General features: G+C 40.0%; 3 protein-coding genes across 6 annotated transcripts in view; 1 reads left to right on the top strand and 2 right to left on the bottom strand.

Moving 5' to 3' along the window:
* Window positions 1-36: 36 nt before the first annotated feature.
* Window positions 37-3,194, bottom strand: LOC135671228 (probable inactive poly [ADP-ribose] polymerase SRO2). Of its 2 annotated transcripts, XM_065179231.1 has the most exons (5): window positions 2,766-3,193; window positions 2,273-2,678; window positions 1,815-2,187; window positions 1,641-1,735; window positions 37-1,537 (listed from the first exon to the last, which is right to left on the bottom strand). In XM_065179231.1, exons 2-5 carry the CDS (start codon window positions 2,659-2,661, stop codon window positions 1,528-1,530), a joined length of 867 nt encoding a protein of 288 aa, XP_065035303.1. In that variant the 5' UTR covers window positions 2,662-2,678; window positions 2,766-3,193; the 3' UTR covers window positions 37-1,527. The 2 variants fall into 2 exon arrangements, with proteins under 2 accessions (XP_065035303.1, XP_065035297.1); XM_065179225.1 differs by having other exon boundaries at window positions 37-1,735; window positions 2,766-3,194.
* Window positions 228-833, bottom strand: LOC135672226 (transcription initiation factor TFIID subunit 8-like). Its single transcript, XM_065180681.1, has one exon. The coding sequence runs from the start codon at window positions 831-833 to the stop codon at window positions 228-230; it is 606 nt and encodes a 201-aa protein (XP_065036753.1).
* A 731-nt stretch (window positions 3,195-3,925) lies between the features above and the next one.
* The window catches only part of LOC135671208 (TATA-binding protein-associated factor BTAF1-like), a 31,687-nt gene continuing 17,474 nt past the window's right edge, over window positions 3,926-18,138 (top strand). For 2 of the 3 annotated variants that reach the window (XM_065179201.1, XM_065179196.1), the window contains exons 1-12: window positions 3,926-4,297; window positions 5,983-6,176; window positions 6,335-6,429; window positions 8,603-8,823; window positions 8,954-9,011; window positions 10,763-10,844; window positions 12,723-13,060; window positions 15,390-15,498; window positions 15,593-16,199; window positions 16,326-16,458; window positions 16,557-16,625; window positions 17,557-17,768. In XM_065179201.1, the coding sequence (XP_065035273.1) occupies window positions 6,128-6,176; window positions 6,335-6,429; window positions 8,603-8,823; window positions 8,954-9,011; window positions 10,763-10,844; window positions 12,723-13,060; window positions 15,390-15,498; window positions 15,593-16,199; window positions 16,326-16,458; window positions 16,557-16,625; window positions 17,557-17,768 (1,973 nt within the window). In that variant the 5' untranslated portion in view covers window positions 3,926-4,297; window positions 5,983-6,127. Of the gene's footprint in view, window positions 4,298-5,982; window positions 6,177-6,334; window positions 6,430-8,602; window positions 8,824-8,953; window positions 9,012-10,762; window positions 10,845-12,722; window positions 13,061-15,389; window positions 15,499-15,592; window positions 16,200-16,325; window positions 16,459-16,556; window positions 16,626-17,556; window positions 17,769-18,138 lie in introns of those variants that run through there. The other variant, XM_065179207.1, reaches the window with a different exon arrangement.

Below are 18,138 nucleotides of genomic sequence, written 5' to 3'. Positions count from 1 at the left end.
GTGCGCAGTGGATCAACGTTATGCCATTCATATCTACTCTTCTGCCGTCGAACAAAAATCTTCACATTATTAGATGAGAGAGACAGATGCAAACAATCCCAAACAGATTCCGCACAAGCATAGAGGTTCTTCTTAGGAGTTTGTTTTGCGCCGCATCACGGGTTCGAATCACTACTGCTTCTCTTTCATACGCTCATAAAATAAATTAAATATCAAAATCTACGATTCTAATCCCTCCGTCTCCTCTTCTGTTTACCACTGAGTCGAAACCTAACCCTTCCCCTCTCGGCCGGTAATTCCACTATTTTCTTCCCTTCGCCTCCCCCGACGCCGTCCGTCACCACCATCGCCATCCTCTCCTTCTCCACCTCCTCCCTCGTTCCGATCCCTTTCCCTTCTTCTCCCAATTGCTCCTCCGGAAAGCACGGCAACCACCGCGGCACGTGCCGGAATGGCGGCTCCCGCCCCGCCGCCGCGAAGCTCGTCCATTGATTCCCTGGTGTTTCTTGATTACCGTCCCTCCGGATGGGCCTCGGGAAGGGGACCTCGTCTACCGACTGCACGAACGCCATGAGCCCACTAAGCGCGCCTGACCGCAGCGGCGGCCCTGTCGGGTCGGCGGCGCCGGCGAAGCCGTGTGCGGCGCTTAGGTCCTCGATCGCCCGGACGAGGTCGAGGATGTTAGCGTCGGTCCGGCCGTTTGCAGCAGCGATGTGGGCGGCGGAGCGACCCAGAGCCAGGATGTAACGACCGGCGACGTCGGAGAGCGCGCCAAGGGCGGAGGGCTCCGCGGCAGTATAGCCGGTTGAGAGGCAGATTTGGGCGACGGCCATATTGGAGAGTGCCGCGGGGAAGGCAGAGGGGGGAGAGGGAGGATGAGGACAGGTAGGCGGAAAGCGCCGCTGCTCCTTATGCCTTCGCCGCTGTGGCGGTGCCATGCATGGCGAGGGTTTGAGAAGATGGAAGACCGGCGGCAGGGACCAAACCCTAGTTCCTTCGGCGCGGAGGGGCGGGTTGACAAAGCGTACGAAGTGTTTGCTTTATTGACGATCTCTCGTGGTGCTGTGTTAAATTAATTGCCTTCGGATTCATCATAAAGTATAGTTTGGAATGTGCAGACGCCGCCTTTTTTTTGGGGAGCTTACGGCCGGCTCGGGTTAGAGGCATCGAATCCATAGCTAAGCTAATTGTGTTATGGTTCGATTACACCTACAACTCGATCCAATCGCGATGGGCGAGCTTTGGGTTGGTCGCCCAAATCTGCATCGCCAAGCTAACCAGACGTTTCGTTCCATGCCACATTGAGGGTCACGATCGACCCCACTGCAGCTACACTTAATGTAGAGAGCTTTCCATGAATGTTCATTAGGAGACAGACGGTGAATGATCTCCGAGTCAACCAGATGGAATTTGAAGGACCAATTAACCAAAAGCAAACTTTTTATTGAACTGCTCGAGTGCAAAGTCAACAAGGTTACTGCTCAAGTGCAATGTCTTTCTCATCATTCCGTGAGGCAAGAAAGGCAGCTATTGCTTTCTGAAGAAGAAGAAGAAGAAGAAGAGAGCAAACCATCAGCGAGGCTTCAAATTAGTGCATGGTTTGAGAAGACAAGAAGAGCCGACACAGAAAGCAGCCAAACCTTCCCAAAATGGTTCTCATCGCATCAAGCAGCATCTGGTCTCCCGTGATCTCCCTGATGCTGCGTACCATTTGTTCCGTGGTAATCTTCTTCTCCTGCACGAGTTGCCATGCTATCTCAACAACAGCATCCACGCAAAGACAAGCGTGTTGAGAGTGTGCAGCTGCAGCATACCATCGTATCGTTGTGCAACCTCCTCAGTTGGCACATCGTCGAGTGAGGCAGTCTCGCCGACAGCGCGGATAGCAGGTCTCCGATGGACATCCATGGTGAAGTAGGTCTGCTTACAAGCGCTTGATGAAGAACTCTGTTACGGAAGTCCACTTCCACGCTGAGGACGTACAAAGGCAGCACACGGGACTGGACATCAGGGTACCATATGATGTATCTGGTGGGAGATCTGTGGTTGTCCACGGCAGAGTCGAAGTTCCCGGAGCTGGGCCGAGATTGTCCGGAGCCACGCACGACTTCTTCTGCCCCGCCCAAGATCACCCGACAAAGCAGCACATGCCTCAGTCCTTTCTCATCAACAGTTGCAGACATCACGCTGCGAACGAAGCATAGTAACGAACAGGTACCGGGCACGGTAAAATGGATGGCCTACGAGGCAAAGCAGTGGTATCTACCATCACCTGTTGATGGCACATGGCTCAGGGGAGAGGTACAGGGCGATGCCGAAGTAGCCAAAATCCTCGGGCGCCGCAGACACATCAAACCCGTCGTTGATGATCCGTTGCACGTTCCTCTTGGAAGCCTCATAGAATGCGAACCTCTCGTTAGGGTTTCCGCCATGCTTCTGTTTCATGGCGTCCACCTGACGGTTGAAGGCTTCCAGTCGTGCTCTTCCGGTGGGCGTGGAGTACAGAATACGGTGGAGCTCCACCAAGGGACAGTGGGGCACAGTGGAACCCATGTTCGTGTAGAACCGGTGCTGTATGATGACGAATTCATCGCTGTCCTTGTCCACTTTGATCATCGCATCACCGCCCGCAAACCCACCCGTCGCGGGTCTTCCGGCCATTTCGCCACCTTCCTTTGCTGCATTAAACCAGACACAACACAATCGAGATAGAGAATCAAGCCACGATCGGAGAAGACAAAGTCGCCGCAGGAGAAAGGAATAACCTTGAGACGGATCACGAAGCTTTCTTCACGGCGTGGGCGGAGGCGGCAGGGAATGGCGGCAATAAATAGCAGTGAAGAGGCGGCCTCCGGCCCTCTTCGGGGCCGGTGGGGATGGGATGCATCTTTTTGCGGCCTTTCACCGTATCCGCCGGGAATTCTTATCGGAGGCCAAATGACGTATTTGCCACCTCTGGCATTTATTGCATAAAGCGTGCATTTTACTTTAGATACGATTTATAATGAACGGAAAAGCGGCACAACAGTGTGGGTATTCTTGGCATTAGGAAAAAGTCCTGGGCAGTACGGCTAGGAGAGCAAATCCGACGCAGGGGATCTGCGTATTAAGTGTCTTCCTGAACCGTCCATTCCATTTTCTGTTTAATCTGGACCGTCCATCGGTTGGTGGAGACTCGGAGAAGAACCGTCGGAGCATTGGCGTCTGTCCATCCGCTGCTTCGGCACGTAAGTGACTACTAACTCCATGAATTAAAATTTAAGTTTATATAAGAAATATTAAATGTCTTAGTTAAAATAAAAAAATGTTACTCTAAAAGGATGAATGTAATTCATTGAACAAATAAAGAAGAAAACAAAGATGAGATAAGCAATGACGGGTGATGGATTAGAATTTTGGCTTTAATATCTTTTATTTTTTTTCTTCTCTATAATCCATCTTAATTATTTGTTTAAGTCCATCACCTTTTTCGATATATTTTCCCACAAATACATCCAACTTCCAAAATATAATCCTACTGTGTCTCCTTTCCACCCAACTTTTGGTGCCAAGCTTCCTTAATCTTACAATAATATGAAAAAAATTGATTTAAATTATTATCATTCATAAAAATAAAATTAATTTTTGTGACTATTTTATTTACACTCTTGGAATGTTAATTTGTTGTTTAATTTTTTTGGTATGATAGATGTTCCACATGTTCGTATGATGACATGGCCCAGACGGGGCCCATATGATGCTCGGCCGACAGTGTACCCGAGTCCTCATATGATGTTTGGCCCAGACGGGGCCCAATCGACGGAAAACATGAGCCTGATGAGCCTTTGGTAGTTTGGGCTGGGAGACGGGCTCAACCGCCCACATCGAATCGTTCCGAGTCGGTTCCCGATCATCCCGCTGGCTCACTCCGACTCGTTCAATCTCTTTCTCTCTCTCATACCCACACCGTCGCCCGTTTTGCCCCCAATTCCAATCTCTGTTATTCCAATCCTCTCTCTGTTATAAATATGCGAAGGAAACGATGCAATCAGGCATGAGACTCCCGAGCGTTTCATTATTTCCAGCCCTAATCCCTTCCTGCCCCTCTCGTTCTGTCTTTCTCTTCTCCCCCACCTTGCCCTCCCCCGCCCGCTGCTCGCTGCCGTTCGCCGCCTCTCCCACGGCCCACGAGTCGTCGTCCGGCCGGTGGCCCACAGCCGACCGCCGCTGGCTTCCGCCATCACACCGGCGCCCGTCTTGATTCGCCCCGTCCTACGTTGACCCTTCCTCCCGCTGCTTTTGCTTCCTGTTGAGGCAGGTATGGATGTCAGCACTCGATGGATCACTTGCTTTTGCTTTCTGTATCCGGTTCGTGACGCCTTTAGGGTTTTTAGGATTCCGATTATTTTTTAGTGAGGGAGAATTTCGATTGGCGAATTCAACATTTACGTTCACCATCGATGAGGTGCAAACTTCATGGTTGCCGAATCTTAGAGTGGTCTAGTGTAAACGGGAACTTAACTCTCGATTCACATATATTTAGCTGGTAACTTGAAATAGCATCTGCTTGCAGATGAGCATGAGGTTGTACCTGTAGTATGTTACAACCTTTCATTAGGTTTTTCATATTCCATCAACATGTATCCCAACGACCCGTGAAATGACTTTTCTGGCCGAAGAAGGCTTTCACCACCGATAATGGGATTCATTTCGTGTCAAATCATGCGGTGAATAGTTCTTGGAGGGAAATCAAGACCGATTGGGTTACAATTTCAAAAACCTCGTGTTGGATCTTCATGTGATCGAGTGTTCTTGTTTGCTGTAAATTAGTTAGACATTTAAGTTAAAAGTCCACGCAGGTTCTAGAACTTTCTCATAATGATGTGTATTTTTTGTTAGTTCTTATGATTTTTAAGTTTTTTCCACATAAAACCAATGGTCTCACCGTCAATGGACAACTCAGCCTGAGACACAACACGGATATTTGGAATGCTAGTGGATTGGGAGAACAAGGAGAACTTCTGTTAATCCCTTCTCTTTCTCTTCAAGCCACACCTCGAATCATTCATCTTCCACCATAACTTTGGAACTTCCGTATGTCAAAACTTTGATAAATCGTATTGCCGAGAAAACTTGATGCAGTGACCACAGAGAGTGAAATTCATTTTTTTTTTTTGCATGCAGTAAGTAATGACAAGCTACGTGTGGAATTACTTATTCCCCCATTTTGCATGATAGAAATGCATCGAATAAAAAGAAATGAGAGGATGTCTGTATATATGAAAGTATACGTGTGTGTATTTATGCCTGTCGATGCTGATCCAACCGTTCTAATTCTTGAAGTGGTTATCGTATACAATTCTGACCTAAACAGCACCAACTGAATCTTAGTAAGTGGGTGCCATATTAAGATTCTAGAGTACGACATCATTCTTTTGAATAATATTTCTTGCCAGTGAGGCTTGTCGTCCATTCTTTGATGCTCCCAAATTTAGTAATCATGGGATAATTTCTGAGAATTATTTAATATAATGTATCCTTGCTGACTCTGACATCTCTGGAGTTAGAAGTTATGTATGCTTTAAAATGGCTGTAATTTATGACACTAGTTGTTAAGTGGCTTTGTGTTTTTATTACTGTATATGTATTTTGTGATATTTCACAGATCATTACTGACAGTACACTGAGTGACTTAATTCACAATTGCTTTGAATGTCTGATGGCTATGCAATTTTTTTGTAATATAATTTAAAGTGATTATCTCAGATTTCTACTGGTGGTAGCTAGCTCCTAGCTCTGAAGAAATTATATACAACTTGAATATTGATGTTTTTCTCTCTACTGGACTAATCTATTTGTCTTGTGTATTCTGTTTATAAACATATGTCTTAGAAAGATATAATATTCATATGCATATGCATTTGTGGTTAACATGCTGTACTAATTATCAGACATTCTGATTTGGCTTTACTTTGTGTACAAAAATTGCTGGATGTTGTGCAGATAGTACGAAGTTATAGAGTCAGTTGAAGAACCAATCAGATATTTCAAAATCAACTTGTTTTAGGGTTGGCCTTATTGACTAAGGACATAATATCTTGCTCTCCTGAAGATTTTGGATGAGTGAATCTACAATTTTGCCATCTTTATGGCTCAACATTCATCACGTCTTCATCGCCTGCTCACTTTATTGGATAGTATCCTCTTCATATCTAGAGATCATGTTCATGTTCTTGCTTTGGCTTTTGCTTTTAGTTCATTTCCTGACACATCAAACAATTTTTACCTTGTTGTCATCTAATTGTTTCCTAAGCTTCTATGGTGTTTTTTCAAATATTCTTTAACAAAAACTTAGCTGGTTCAACTCAAGCAACAAGATTTGCTGCCGCACGGCAAATTGGAGATATTGCAAAGTCACATCCTCAAGACTTGAACTCCCTTCTAAAAAAGGTAGCATTTTAACCTTTTGTTCCTAATTCCTATGTTCTACTTGTTTTATGATTGGTAATTTTCTAGTCCAAGTTTGACTTGGATTGTGTATCTTCTTTAAACTAAAGCTTTCTGTATGCTATTTTTAGTTGCTAGTTTAACTTAGGATCTCGAGTATGTACATGCTTGATATACAGAAGGTAAATTATACTATTTTTTGTTTTTGCTTACTCAACAATGGGAAGCTAGTAAGGCTCTTAAGTTTGCATGACTAAATGTCTAACAAGATCATAGTCGTGTGGTTAAATATGACAATTTTAGCATTATGCTATTTGCTTTTGTTGTTGTGTGCGTCTCCATGTTATTTTTGTTCTTGTTGTTGCTTTCAGTATTTCCCGATACTATTTTAAACATGGTTCATCTTACTAGTCCGTGCCGGTGTACTAACCAGTTGTTGGTATAGTACGTACCGATTCGTACTGAGCCATACTGATATATGGTACATGGGGGCATGCCGATGTATCGCTCATATCGGTCCCCTATCGGATCGGTATGTATTGTCCATACCGAACGGTATGTTGCAACATGACAAACCTTGATTTTAAATTTAAAATATTTTATATCTAAAATTTACCCTGTAGAGCTATTACAGTTTTAACTTTTAACCATGGTGTGATGTTTCAGTTACCAGACCTGTATGGGTCCAGCAGTCTGTGCCATCATACCAACACATAGTTGGTTGGCACATATTGCTAAACTTTTTCTAGAGTTGAGGGTCAACTCTTAAAAAAGATGTTGAAAGGTGCATGCTGCAGTCCATGCTCCTGACCCGAGAGGCCATTGGACCAGTACGTTCCTATCCTGGCCAAACATAGAAACCATCGTCTGAAGTTTGAGCAAGCTGGGTTAAGAATTTTCCATCTTAAATTAGGTTACCCAATATGGAATATGATTGATGATTTTGTGGATGGAGAAACAACTATTTGCATTTTCAAGAGGCTAATGGATTCTTCCTCGCATTTATTATGGCCGGCTGATTTTTTTTGTTCTTCTCCCTCTTTTCTTAGTGGGGCATCATGTCATGTCTTCTGGACCTGACAATCTCAACCTTCTCCTTGCTAATTCTCTTTGATTCCTAATGCACCTTTGTGCATTTTCTATGTAAATATTAGATGCCTTGTGTCTGTTTACTTTTTGGCTTTAAAATAGGTTGATCCTCATCTTTGTTATTTGAAAACTGGTAGATCCTATTGATTTGTTGTTCTCATCTTTGTTGTTTGAAGTTTCTTTGCTTACCTCTTAATTTAATTTAATTTCTTTGCTTACATCTTTGTTATTTTGCAACTAGGTATTGAAACAGTAATATCTTCTTTGTTGAGCCAAGCTTCTTATCGATGTCATGCTTAACTTTAGCCTCAGTAGCCTCTTGAGTCTATCTTCATTTTGAGGTGGAAGTTGAATTTTATGCGTTTGTTTGTTGTCTATCTTCTTTGTTCACAATTATTTATGGTTCGTTACCTATGACATTGACTTGGACTTTGTGCCTTACTGTTATACTTGCTGGTAGTTGACTGGGATAGTATACATCTTTGCTGTTAGTTGACCTTGTAAATTAAGTAGGTTGTGATGTGGCCATTCTTCTTTATTATCCTATTGCATTAGCATTCCTGTGTTTATCTATTAGTTGAACTTGGATATCTTAGAAGTTGCTTGACACTTTGTTTGGACTTCTTGCCTTCATCCCTCATCTGGGGTTGCTCCTATGTTGGTGATATATTTTGGATTCTTTTAGCATCACTGCCGGTCAAATGGTCATGCTTTTTTCCTTCCTATCAATTCTGCACTTTTTTTTGGGTTTGTGTGGTCATTTTTAACCTGAAGGAACAAGGCTTCAGTTTGAATGTCGAAAGTTTATGACAACCTTTATCAGATGCCCTATTCTCAAAGGGGGGATCTGAAAGTTGATTTTAGTTGGTTTGATGTCAGGTATATAAATGGTCATTTATACTAAAATATTTGCGGCATTTTTGACATGGAGTTTGTGTTTTACTGTTATATTGCTGACCACCCTTTTAAAGACACGGCTAGCAGTGCAATAATTATTAACTGTTATATTACCGACCCTTATAAAGAGATGGCTAGCATTGCATTGATTATTATAATGTCCATATGCAACATTTTAATGTAATTGCAGGTTTCTCAATATCTCCGCAGTAGGAACTGGGATACAAGGGTTGCTGCTGCTCATGCAATTGGATCGATAGCTGAGAATGTAAGGCACACATCTCTAAAGGAGCTTCTAAAATCCCTAGAAGGGGAGTTGATGGAAGCTGGATATTCTGATGTCTGTAAAGATGTAGGAGCATCTGTCTCTGATATGTGCCCAAATCCCACTGCAGGCCTCTCCTTTAAAAGGTGGTGTGTAAATATAATTTTACAATGTTGCTCTCTTCAACGAATATAATATGCTTCATGTTGTCTTACCTCCCTAAAAAATGGATTAATCTATGATCATTTGGAGGTAATCTCTTTCATCCTTTGGCAGTTTTGACATTAACAAGGTGTTGGAATTTGGTTCTCCATTATTGGCATCAGGTGGACAGGTAATGGTACCTTAACTATATTTTGTTTCTAAGATGTTACTTTAACACAAGGCATACTTTTTTAATACATCCAGTAGTTTCACCCTAAACAAGCAACAAATCATAGTTGAGGGTCTTTTGTATTTGTTATTGTATTTATACCTCCTTGAAGTAGCTTTTTGTTGTCAACTGGTAAAAGTAAACAGGTTAGATGATAATCACGAGCCCAGTTACATGTGGTCGTGGACAATCAGACTGTTTTGTAGAAGCTATCATGTTAATGCACAATGATCTGTCAATAAATCGTGCTGGGAATATATTAAAGTTTTATACATGATTTTGGCCTCATTATAATTAGTGGATTTCTATTATTTTTCTCATCTTTTCCTGTATATCATTCTAGTCTTGAGTCTGTCTTATCGATCCTAAGCTGCTGGCTTCATATTCCAGATCAGTTCTATAGTACTTAGATTTTCTCATATCATATGCAGGTTTTTATCTGAGTAGTTCCTTATTTTTTGAGTCATTCTCAAAAGACTTTTTGAAATAATATAAGTAGCAAATATTTCTCCTTATCTAAGATACCGTGTTGATGATACGTATTTTCAGTGGCAACCTATGTTCATTAGTTGTTTTCTTTGAGGGCCACAACTTTTTGTTAGTATATACCCTTCCTAAGGGCTTATCTGCTTCAAGGCCAGCAGAGCTGTCAAACTACCAACTAAAGGAGTTGAATCCACATGATAACTCTGGTAGAGTAAACGAAAGATAAAGATAATATCTCAACTCATATGTGGGAAATACATTTCCTTTTTTAATATATCATGTTACCTTTCAGTAAAACCCACTAAGACTTCTAGGACACTCCAAATATACATCCGATAGTAATGTTATTGCATCGCCCACGAAAAACCCCACCAAGACTTCTAGAACTCTTCAAATATAAATTTAATGCTATATTTACTTGTCTGTATACTATACTCATACTTTATAGACACTAGTTAAACTCACTATAGGACTTGCGAGCCCCTAATATATTTACTAGAATCAATGATGAGAACTAGTCTGAAACTTATGAAAATTAGAAACTTCTATCCTAGTCCTCTTGGATATTGTGTTAATGAGTCCCCTTAAGCATTCCCTTTTTGAATGCCTTAGGATAGCTGTAGGTTTACCCTTCTGAAAAACTTAAGCTGCTTTTTTCTTATCCTATTGGTTTTAGAAGTCCTTGTTGGTCTTCAAAATCATCAAGCAATTGTTACTGTATCACCCTGTCATTTCAAATCAGAGTCAAAGGTGCTACATATGGCTTCACATCTCTCAACGTATCTTGTCAGGTCTGTTCTATCTTTCATACAAAGATAGCTAGTTTTAGATCAATACTGATCTAGGTTGGTCTGAGATAGATGTGGTCACCTTTGGAGAAAGGAACATCATAACATTTTATATGCTGCTTTTTTAATGTGCATTTAGGAAAGTCTTTTTGAATGCCTTTGTATTTCAATGGAAACAACGTATTTTCATATGAAGGTTAGACTGATTTGCTCATATTCTGTAAAGTTCATGTTGACAGGAGTTTTCTCACACTGGGATGCTATTCTTATTAATGTGCTGCACCTTAGATTACTAGATATCTTAATATATGGGGTTTCTCGGTCTTTTCTGTTGCATCTTCTATGCACTTTCAATTTTTTCTTCTTCATAACTCTTGGACTTGATGTATGATAGTTGTTTCCTGAGATTAGTACTGATCTGCCACATTTTATTTGTAGGAATTTGATGTTGCAAGTGATAGTAGCAAGAGTCCTGCAGAACGATTAGCTCATCAGAAGCAAAATCTTCGTCGTCGTTTGGGTAGCATAACTTCAACCTTTCTATCATCATGAGATTATTGTCTTTGATGTTCCTTATATTTTTATATGCACATGTCCTTTTCTAAAAGAAAAATAAATCTGGCTAACAATTAGTATATATACAAGAATGTATAGCTTTCTTTGTTAATTTTCAATTATCTTTGTTAATGAGACCTGATGGTATTTCAGCACACTTTTTTTAGAAGAAGGGGAAAAAACATAATTGTTGCCTTCAGTTTTATGTAGCATTTTTGTTTGTCTAGTTTTGTTTTGAGGGTGGTCAATACTACAATAGTGAAGAAAATTCATTTTTGTTATTAAAGGTGGGTAAGTTTTGTCCAGTTGCCTGTGTTTTCCAAACATTTCTATGGAAACCTTTTGCAGTTCATAATGTACAAGAAAATGTCTGGGACGATTGATATTTGATTATTGATGTCCTTAGGTCAGACCATGGTTCGCATTACCAGTCCGTACCGGTGTATCGACCAGCTGTTGGTACGGTATGTACCGAGCTATACCGAGTGTACCAGCACATTGTATACTTCTGTGTACTGATATACTATCTGTACCAGTCCTCTGTTAGATCAGTACATACCACCTGTACCGAGCGGTACGCTTAAGTATGTCAAACCTTGGGTCAGACATGTGTCTTTTTTGTGAAACAAAAGCTTTTAAGGGTAATGTTACTTGATATTTAGTACCTCGTCAATCAGTGGAGATTGAAGAGTCTTGGTTGAAAGGTTCAGCAGCCATTGGAGGGATGGGGAAGGGATCTAGAAGAATTTGCTCCCTAAGATTTTAGAAAGCTGGCTGCTACTTGAAGAGATTGATAGAATAGTTTTCCTAGACAGTTGGTCAAGGTTGTGAGAGGCTTAAAAAAAGTTCATATGAAATATCCAGTATTCATGATTTATTTTCTATGGCATTTAAATCATCTGCTTACTCTGACCTCTTTTCTTTAGGAACAAATTCTTGGCCTGGTTTTCTGGTCATATTTTTGTGAGAGGCTTAAAAAAAGTTCATTGGATGAAATATCCAGTATTCATGATTCATTTTCTATGGCATTTAAACCATCTGCTTACTATGTCCTCTTTTCTTTAGGAACAAATTCTTGGCCTGGTTTTCTGGTCATATTTTTGTGAGAGGCTTAAAAAAAGTTCATTGGATGAAATATCCAGTATTCATGATTCATTTTCTATGGCATTTAAACCATCTGCTTACTATGTCCTCTTTTCTTTAGGAACAAATTCTTGGCCTGGTTTTCTGGTCATATTTTTGTGCTTGGGTCGGTTTTGTTGTACCTGTTTTGGGTTGGTTGTATCTTGCCACCCTAGTCTTATGCTTTTGTTGATTTCTTTCCTCTTTCTATGTTGTTACCATGTCATTGAATTGTCAATTCTTAAAGAACTGAGACTTTTGAGGATTGATGAGGATTCATGAACTTGTCCCGCTCACCTGTGTGCTCTAAAAGTTTGACAGATTTTGATGTATTTAAAGTTAAAGATGGGTGGTATCATACATATGCATTATTTTGCTTTTGAGGTTAGTTTTTAGAAGAAAAAAAAGAATGTCGCTTTAATTCCAATTGGTTTTAGGTGGTGACTTTAGCATGTGTTTTACATTGCTCCAGTGGCCTCGTTATTAGTAGCATATCTGAATTATCTGTCTGTTGTACATTGCTCTTTATGATGTTTGCTAGAATGAAACACATGGATAAAATTTAAATGGTGTTACTGGTTTTTGTTATTCAGTCTGGTAAATTTTTTATATGCTTGGCCTCCATTGTGTCTTGCATCTCTTTTTTAATCAATACATCTTTTATGTATTGTATACACTGTGTGTTCTTAATGTCTTCTCTTTGACTTTTATTTGATTGCAGGACTAGATTTTTGTGAGCAATTTATGGATGTTAGTGATGTGATTAAGGATGAAGACCTTTTGGCACATAAAGGTTCTTCGAGTGGAATTGGATCAAACAATGGATATTGGGTTTCTCGATCTGGACAAAACATCCAACAACTAGTTGCTACCATGGTTCCTAGCCATCGACCAAAAAGGTTAAGTGCTAGAGAGTTGAATCTTTTAAAGAGGAAGGCAAAAGTCTATGCAAAAGATCAGATAAAGTGTTCATCTGAGGATGATGAGCTTGGCACAAAGCATCCTCAAAATTCACTAAACTCCAAAGGGACATGGTCTGATACTTCATTTTCCAATAAGGTATTCCAAATGATGACGATTTTTCTTTCCTATATGTAATGTTATTTCTATTTTTTAATCTTTTTTTAGACAATTTTTTATTTTTTAAATTGGACCTAAATGTTCTACATCTACTCATGCATCTTTTTATATTAGGAAATTGTCATTGAAATTTCAATTTCACGATGCCTGTAAAGAAGTAGAATGCTTATAACTTGTTCTCAAAGCCTTATGGGTATGTTGGATTGGATTCGTACACAATTTCATGGTTGCTCTTCCCTAGATGAATCCCTCTCACCATACCCAATACTATATTGGCTATGTGATTATGACTTTTGTTATAGACTATCTCGAAGTTTGGTTTACTTGAGAATGAGTGATTGTGGTGGTGATGCCAAGCTGTTGATTTTTGTTGGCATGGGTAATTATAGGTGCTCAAATTGTCCTAAAAAATAGCTAGTGGAAGACAAGCCAATTTACATATGAATTGTTTAGATGTATTTGAAAAAGCTTGAAAGAATTCATAGCAGGAATACTAGGAATAGTTTGGTGAACAGTTATGAATGTGACTATTTGGGAAAATGCTCACATCACACCCTCGCTACTGACACTAAAAAGAGTGAAAAATGATTGCACACTTTTGTCTCTGTAAAATTGTTTCTCAGGTAGTAGACATTTTAACATGTTTTGCTTGTCGGATTATCAGTTGTTGCTGATTGATGCCTACTGTGTATGATTGGAGTTGGACTATTTTCTTTATTTTCTTGGAAGTTCCCTTGAAGTCTTTATATAGATCAACTCTTGTATAGAAACATAACATAGTCTACCTTCCTACCCCCCAACCTCACCCCAAACAATCATCCACATACACAAAAAAGGAAAAAATAAGTAACAAAAGAAGAAGACTTTACTGGAATCAACAAAAAGATATTTGAATACTCTTACTTCTTAATGAACTAAACATATCAGTTTATTCAAAGCTCAATGGTGTATACAATGAAGTGAACGAGGAACTAATAATATAGCTTGATTGTGCACATGATTTAGATCTTGTACCATTTGTCACTTAAATATTTGGAAGACTCTAAAATCCATTTTCTTCGTTGCTTCATCACCCCATCTCTGATGCTTCGAATTAGATCAAGATTGGCCACCATCACTAGATGTTGGTATGAGAGATACCAATCTTGATCTAATTTGAGCTTTATAGATGGGGTGATTAAGCAAAGAAGAAAATGGATTTTAGATCTGATGTTGGTTTGATAGATATGGTTCAAAGCATTCAGTTCTATTGTCTGAAATGTTGTTTATCAAGGTTTTTAATTTCGCATTGTACCGGCATACCGAGCGGTACACCAAGGCATACCGATAGGCTGTGTATTTCAAATGCAGACTCTGAGTTTGCAATATTCCGTCAAATTGCGTGCGATTGCAGCAGTATAAACTATAATCGATCTAAAGGTAAGCTTCTTCTCGCTAACATCTCGATCTTATCAAGATATTAGTTCTAGAGAAGAGGGCTTTCCGACTCTCAAGTTTGGAAAACACAGCTCAACTCCAGCATGGTATTTATAGCGAGCGAGTCAGGGCATAGGTGGTAATCAAAGACCACTTTCGGTGAGAATAGGTTGGTTCAACCACAGTGGCCGTCGGATGCGAGTTAGTTGGCTCGACAGGATTAGTCAGGACCTGAGACCCCCAAGCAACGGATCTCACCATGCGTGGCCCGATGGTCTCCACGCGTTGATAACGAGCCATCACCTTGGAACGTGGGGTTGCTGTAAGATGTGGGATTGACCTCGACCCCTGGGCTCCGTTGATCCTCTTCATCACCTTTCGTGTTGACGCCCACCACTTGTGGTCGCCCTCCTCTGTCGTCGCCGCGTCCCTCTCGTCAAGCTCCACCGCCCTCCCACGCACTTGTCCGGCCTCAAGACACACAACCCCATCCCTCCCCCTCACTCTCCTGCTCCTCTCTTAGGATCGAAATGTTGGGGTCTGCATCCTGACTCCGAGATCTAGGAAGAAGAATCGTACTGGTAGCAGGCGGTCTGCGTGCCGATAGGTTGGTGGACTAGTATGTACCGCCCGTACCAGGCAGTATAGTACGAAATTAAAAACCCTGCTGTCTATAGCTGCTAAGCTTCTGTCTCTCTCATTTCTACCTTTTGACATTTGCCTACTTGATACTAATTGATTTGGTGAAATTGTAAGATAAACCCCGTTGCGTTCATTTTGCTTATACAGAATAGTAGTCATTCTAGTGAGAACAATTTTACACAAGAACACATCTTCTATAACTTCTGAAGTTCTGAATTCTGATAGTGTCAAATCATTTTCTAATCTGCAGGACTTGGCAGATACTATTCTAGATGAAGATAGCAGTGAAAATGATCAGAATGGGAGGTGGCCATTTCATCACTATGTGGAGCAGCTTGTTCATGATATATTTGATCCTAGTAATTGTCCCTCCTCTTCATAGTTAAATTTCATTTTTCAAACGTTTTACTCTAATTTAATATGCAACATTGTCTGACTTGTGTTGACTAACAGTTTGGGAAGTTCGCCATGGGGCAATGATGGCTCTGAGAGAAATTTTAACCCATCATGGATCCTGTGCTGGTGTCTACTTCCCTGATCTGAGCTTGGAAGATCCCTTTGTAGTTGCTTCTGATGAAAAGATCCCCATAGATTCAACAAAAAGGGTTAGGGATATCGATCTAAATATGCAATACAGTCTGAGTGAATCTGAACCAGAATTAAAGAAACCAAAGGTTGAGAATGAATTGTGTCATTCACATGATGGAATTGGATGCTCAGACAAGCAAATGGAAGATGGCACTTACGCGAGTGTGGATGGTTGTCCTTCGGAGACAAATTCTACAGCTGTAAACAATAAGGTTGACATTAGTCATGTTAAGGTGAAACTAGATCCATGTACAGATGGCTTCAGCTCCGAGTTGAAAAGGGAGGATGATGCACCACCCAAATTTGTCTTTGAGAACTGTAACTCTGTGTCAACAATGGGTTTTCTAGCAAATCTTCCTGAAAGTTCCAAAGTAGTGAAGTTGATAAAGCTTGCTAGACATTCATGGACTAAGAACTGGGAACTTCTGCAAGACTATGCTATTCGATTTCTGTGTGTGCTTTCTTTAGATCGGTAAGTGATGAGAAACTTGGGGAGTCATGTGCTCCAAGTCCATGATTATTTTTTTTTCACAAAAGATGCACATTGAAAATTTCTTGGTTTGCTTAATTATTTTCTTATCTTAATTTTTGTTTGTAGCTTTGGTGATTATGTTTCTGACCAAGTTGTAGCTCCTGTTCGTGAAACTTGCGCTCAAGCCCTTGGTGCTGTGCTCAAGTACATGCAACCTTTGCTTGTTCTCGACACACTCAAAATCTTACTCCAAATGCAGGTCTGCATCATGTCATGACATGCCTTCTGACATATGACTGAAATTTAACCTGTACGAAATGATTATCTCCTCTTATTATGAATCTTCTTTCTTTTCAGTGCAGGCAAGAATGGGAAGTTCGTCATGGAAGCCTTCTTGGGATAAAATACTTAGTAGCTGTTCGTCCGGTATGGTCCTGAGTATGGAACTTCACTATTCTACTAGTATATTCATTTTAAGAAGTGATTATATTCTTTTAGTTCTTTAGTGAAGATATAAATCAAACATGAAATGATAACACAGTTCCTAATAACCTGCTCTGGTACTTTTTGTTATAACAAGGGATGTATTTAGAGTTGCACAGGCTCTTAATAACCAATACATTTCTTGATTAACCAAAGAGAAAAAATGTTCTGGTACTTTTTGTTAGAACTATAAATGTAACAAAGATATGCATGATGCTGCAGCAGTTCTAGTGTAGGGGCAGTAAGGTTCAGGCAAGCTTCCAATTACTCTAGGATTACTCCTTGCTCCTTCCACTTGTAACTGATGTACTTACTAGATATATTCGAAATGAAGTCTCATGATATAGGTTTTGTGATATTGTCTTGACTGGAATATACACCAAATTAGAGATATGGAGAAATCTGTTAGAAATTACTGAATATACAAAGTTGAAGAGATGGCTGTGGAGTATCATTAATATCAAATTTTAAAGTTTGTTTTAAGACGATTTAAGGTCATCTTTGCTTCATGTCTCTGGCAGTAAGATAGGACCATTTATATGAACATTTTGTTAATTAAAAATAAAAACGAATTTGTCTATTAAAAAGCTCATCTCTTTATAGGGATGACGCTGGACTTAGTTCATGAATTTATTTAAGCTATCAATATATTTTATGATTGAAATTCTTTTTTGGGTATCTAAGATTTGTGTTCTAGTTTGCTATTTCGCTTCTTTAGCTATACTGACTGAACGAGAAGTTTCATGACAAAAGATTTACCATGTTTGATTTCTACTAAATGTTTAGCCTCCCATGAGTTTTAATGTTTGTTTCTGAAACATAAGGCTGATATTGTTTTATCTTACAAGTTACAACTATTATTTTCTGGTTTTAGGAAATGATTGTGGATTTGCTAGATTATGTTCTGCCTGCCTGCAAAGCTGGGCTAGAGGATCCAGATGATGATGTTAGAGCTGTTGCTGCTGAAGCCTTAATACCAACTGCTGCTGCTATCACATCCCTTGATGACCAAATTTTGCATTCGATTGTTATGTTGCTTTGGGATATTTTGCTTGACTTGGATGACCTCAGCCCTTCTACCAGTAGGTATTGCACTCGCATTATGTTCTCTTTATCAGCAATACTGCCTCATGGAAAATGATTGTGCTATATCTTAAAAATGCATGTCACTCCGCAGCTCTCTGCATTTACATTTGATGGCAAAATATTTACTTTGAAAGTATGTCGTGTAACAATTTGCAAGAATTATTGCCATTGGTGAGCCATGTTACTTCGGTGTCTATATACTTGACCACCTTTTGCTATTTCATTCAGTGAAGCACAAACTTTATTTAGCTGCTTGACATTTTGGAATTTCGTTGTTTTTGTTTCAGGTTAAGTAAAAGAGTTGTCTTTTGTTCACTTAACTGTTTCAAATGTTTATCTTGGATCAATTTTCTTATAATTGCTCCTGTTG

This window comes from Musa acuminata, chromosome BXJ1-4, assembly GCF_036884655.1.
Source record: "Musa acuminata AAA Group cultivar baxijiao chromosome BXJ1-4, Cavendish_Baxijiao_AAA, whole genome shotgun sequence".
In the NCBI taxonomy this organism is placed as follows: Eukaryota; Viridiplantae; Streptophyta; class Magnoliopsida; order Zingiberales; family Musaceae; genus Musa; species Musa acuminata.
The sequence above is the reverse complement of the archived record's forward strand: the minus strand, read 5'-3'. Positions and strand labels throughout refer to the sequence as shown.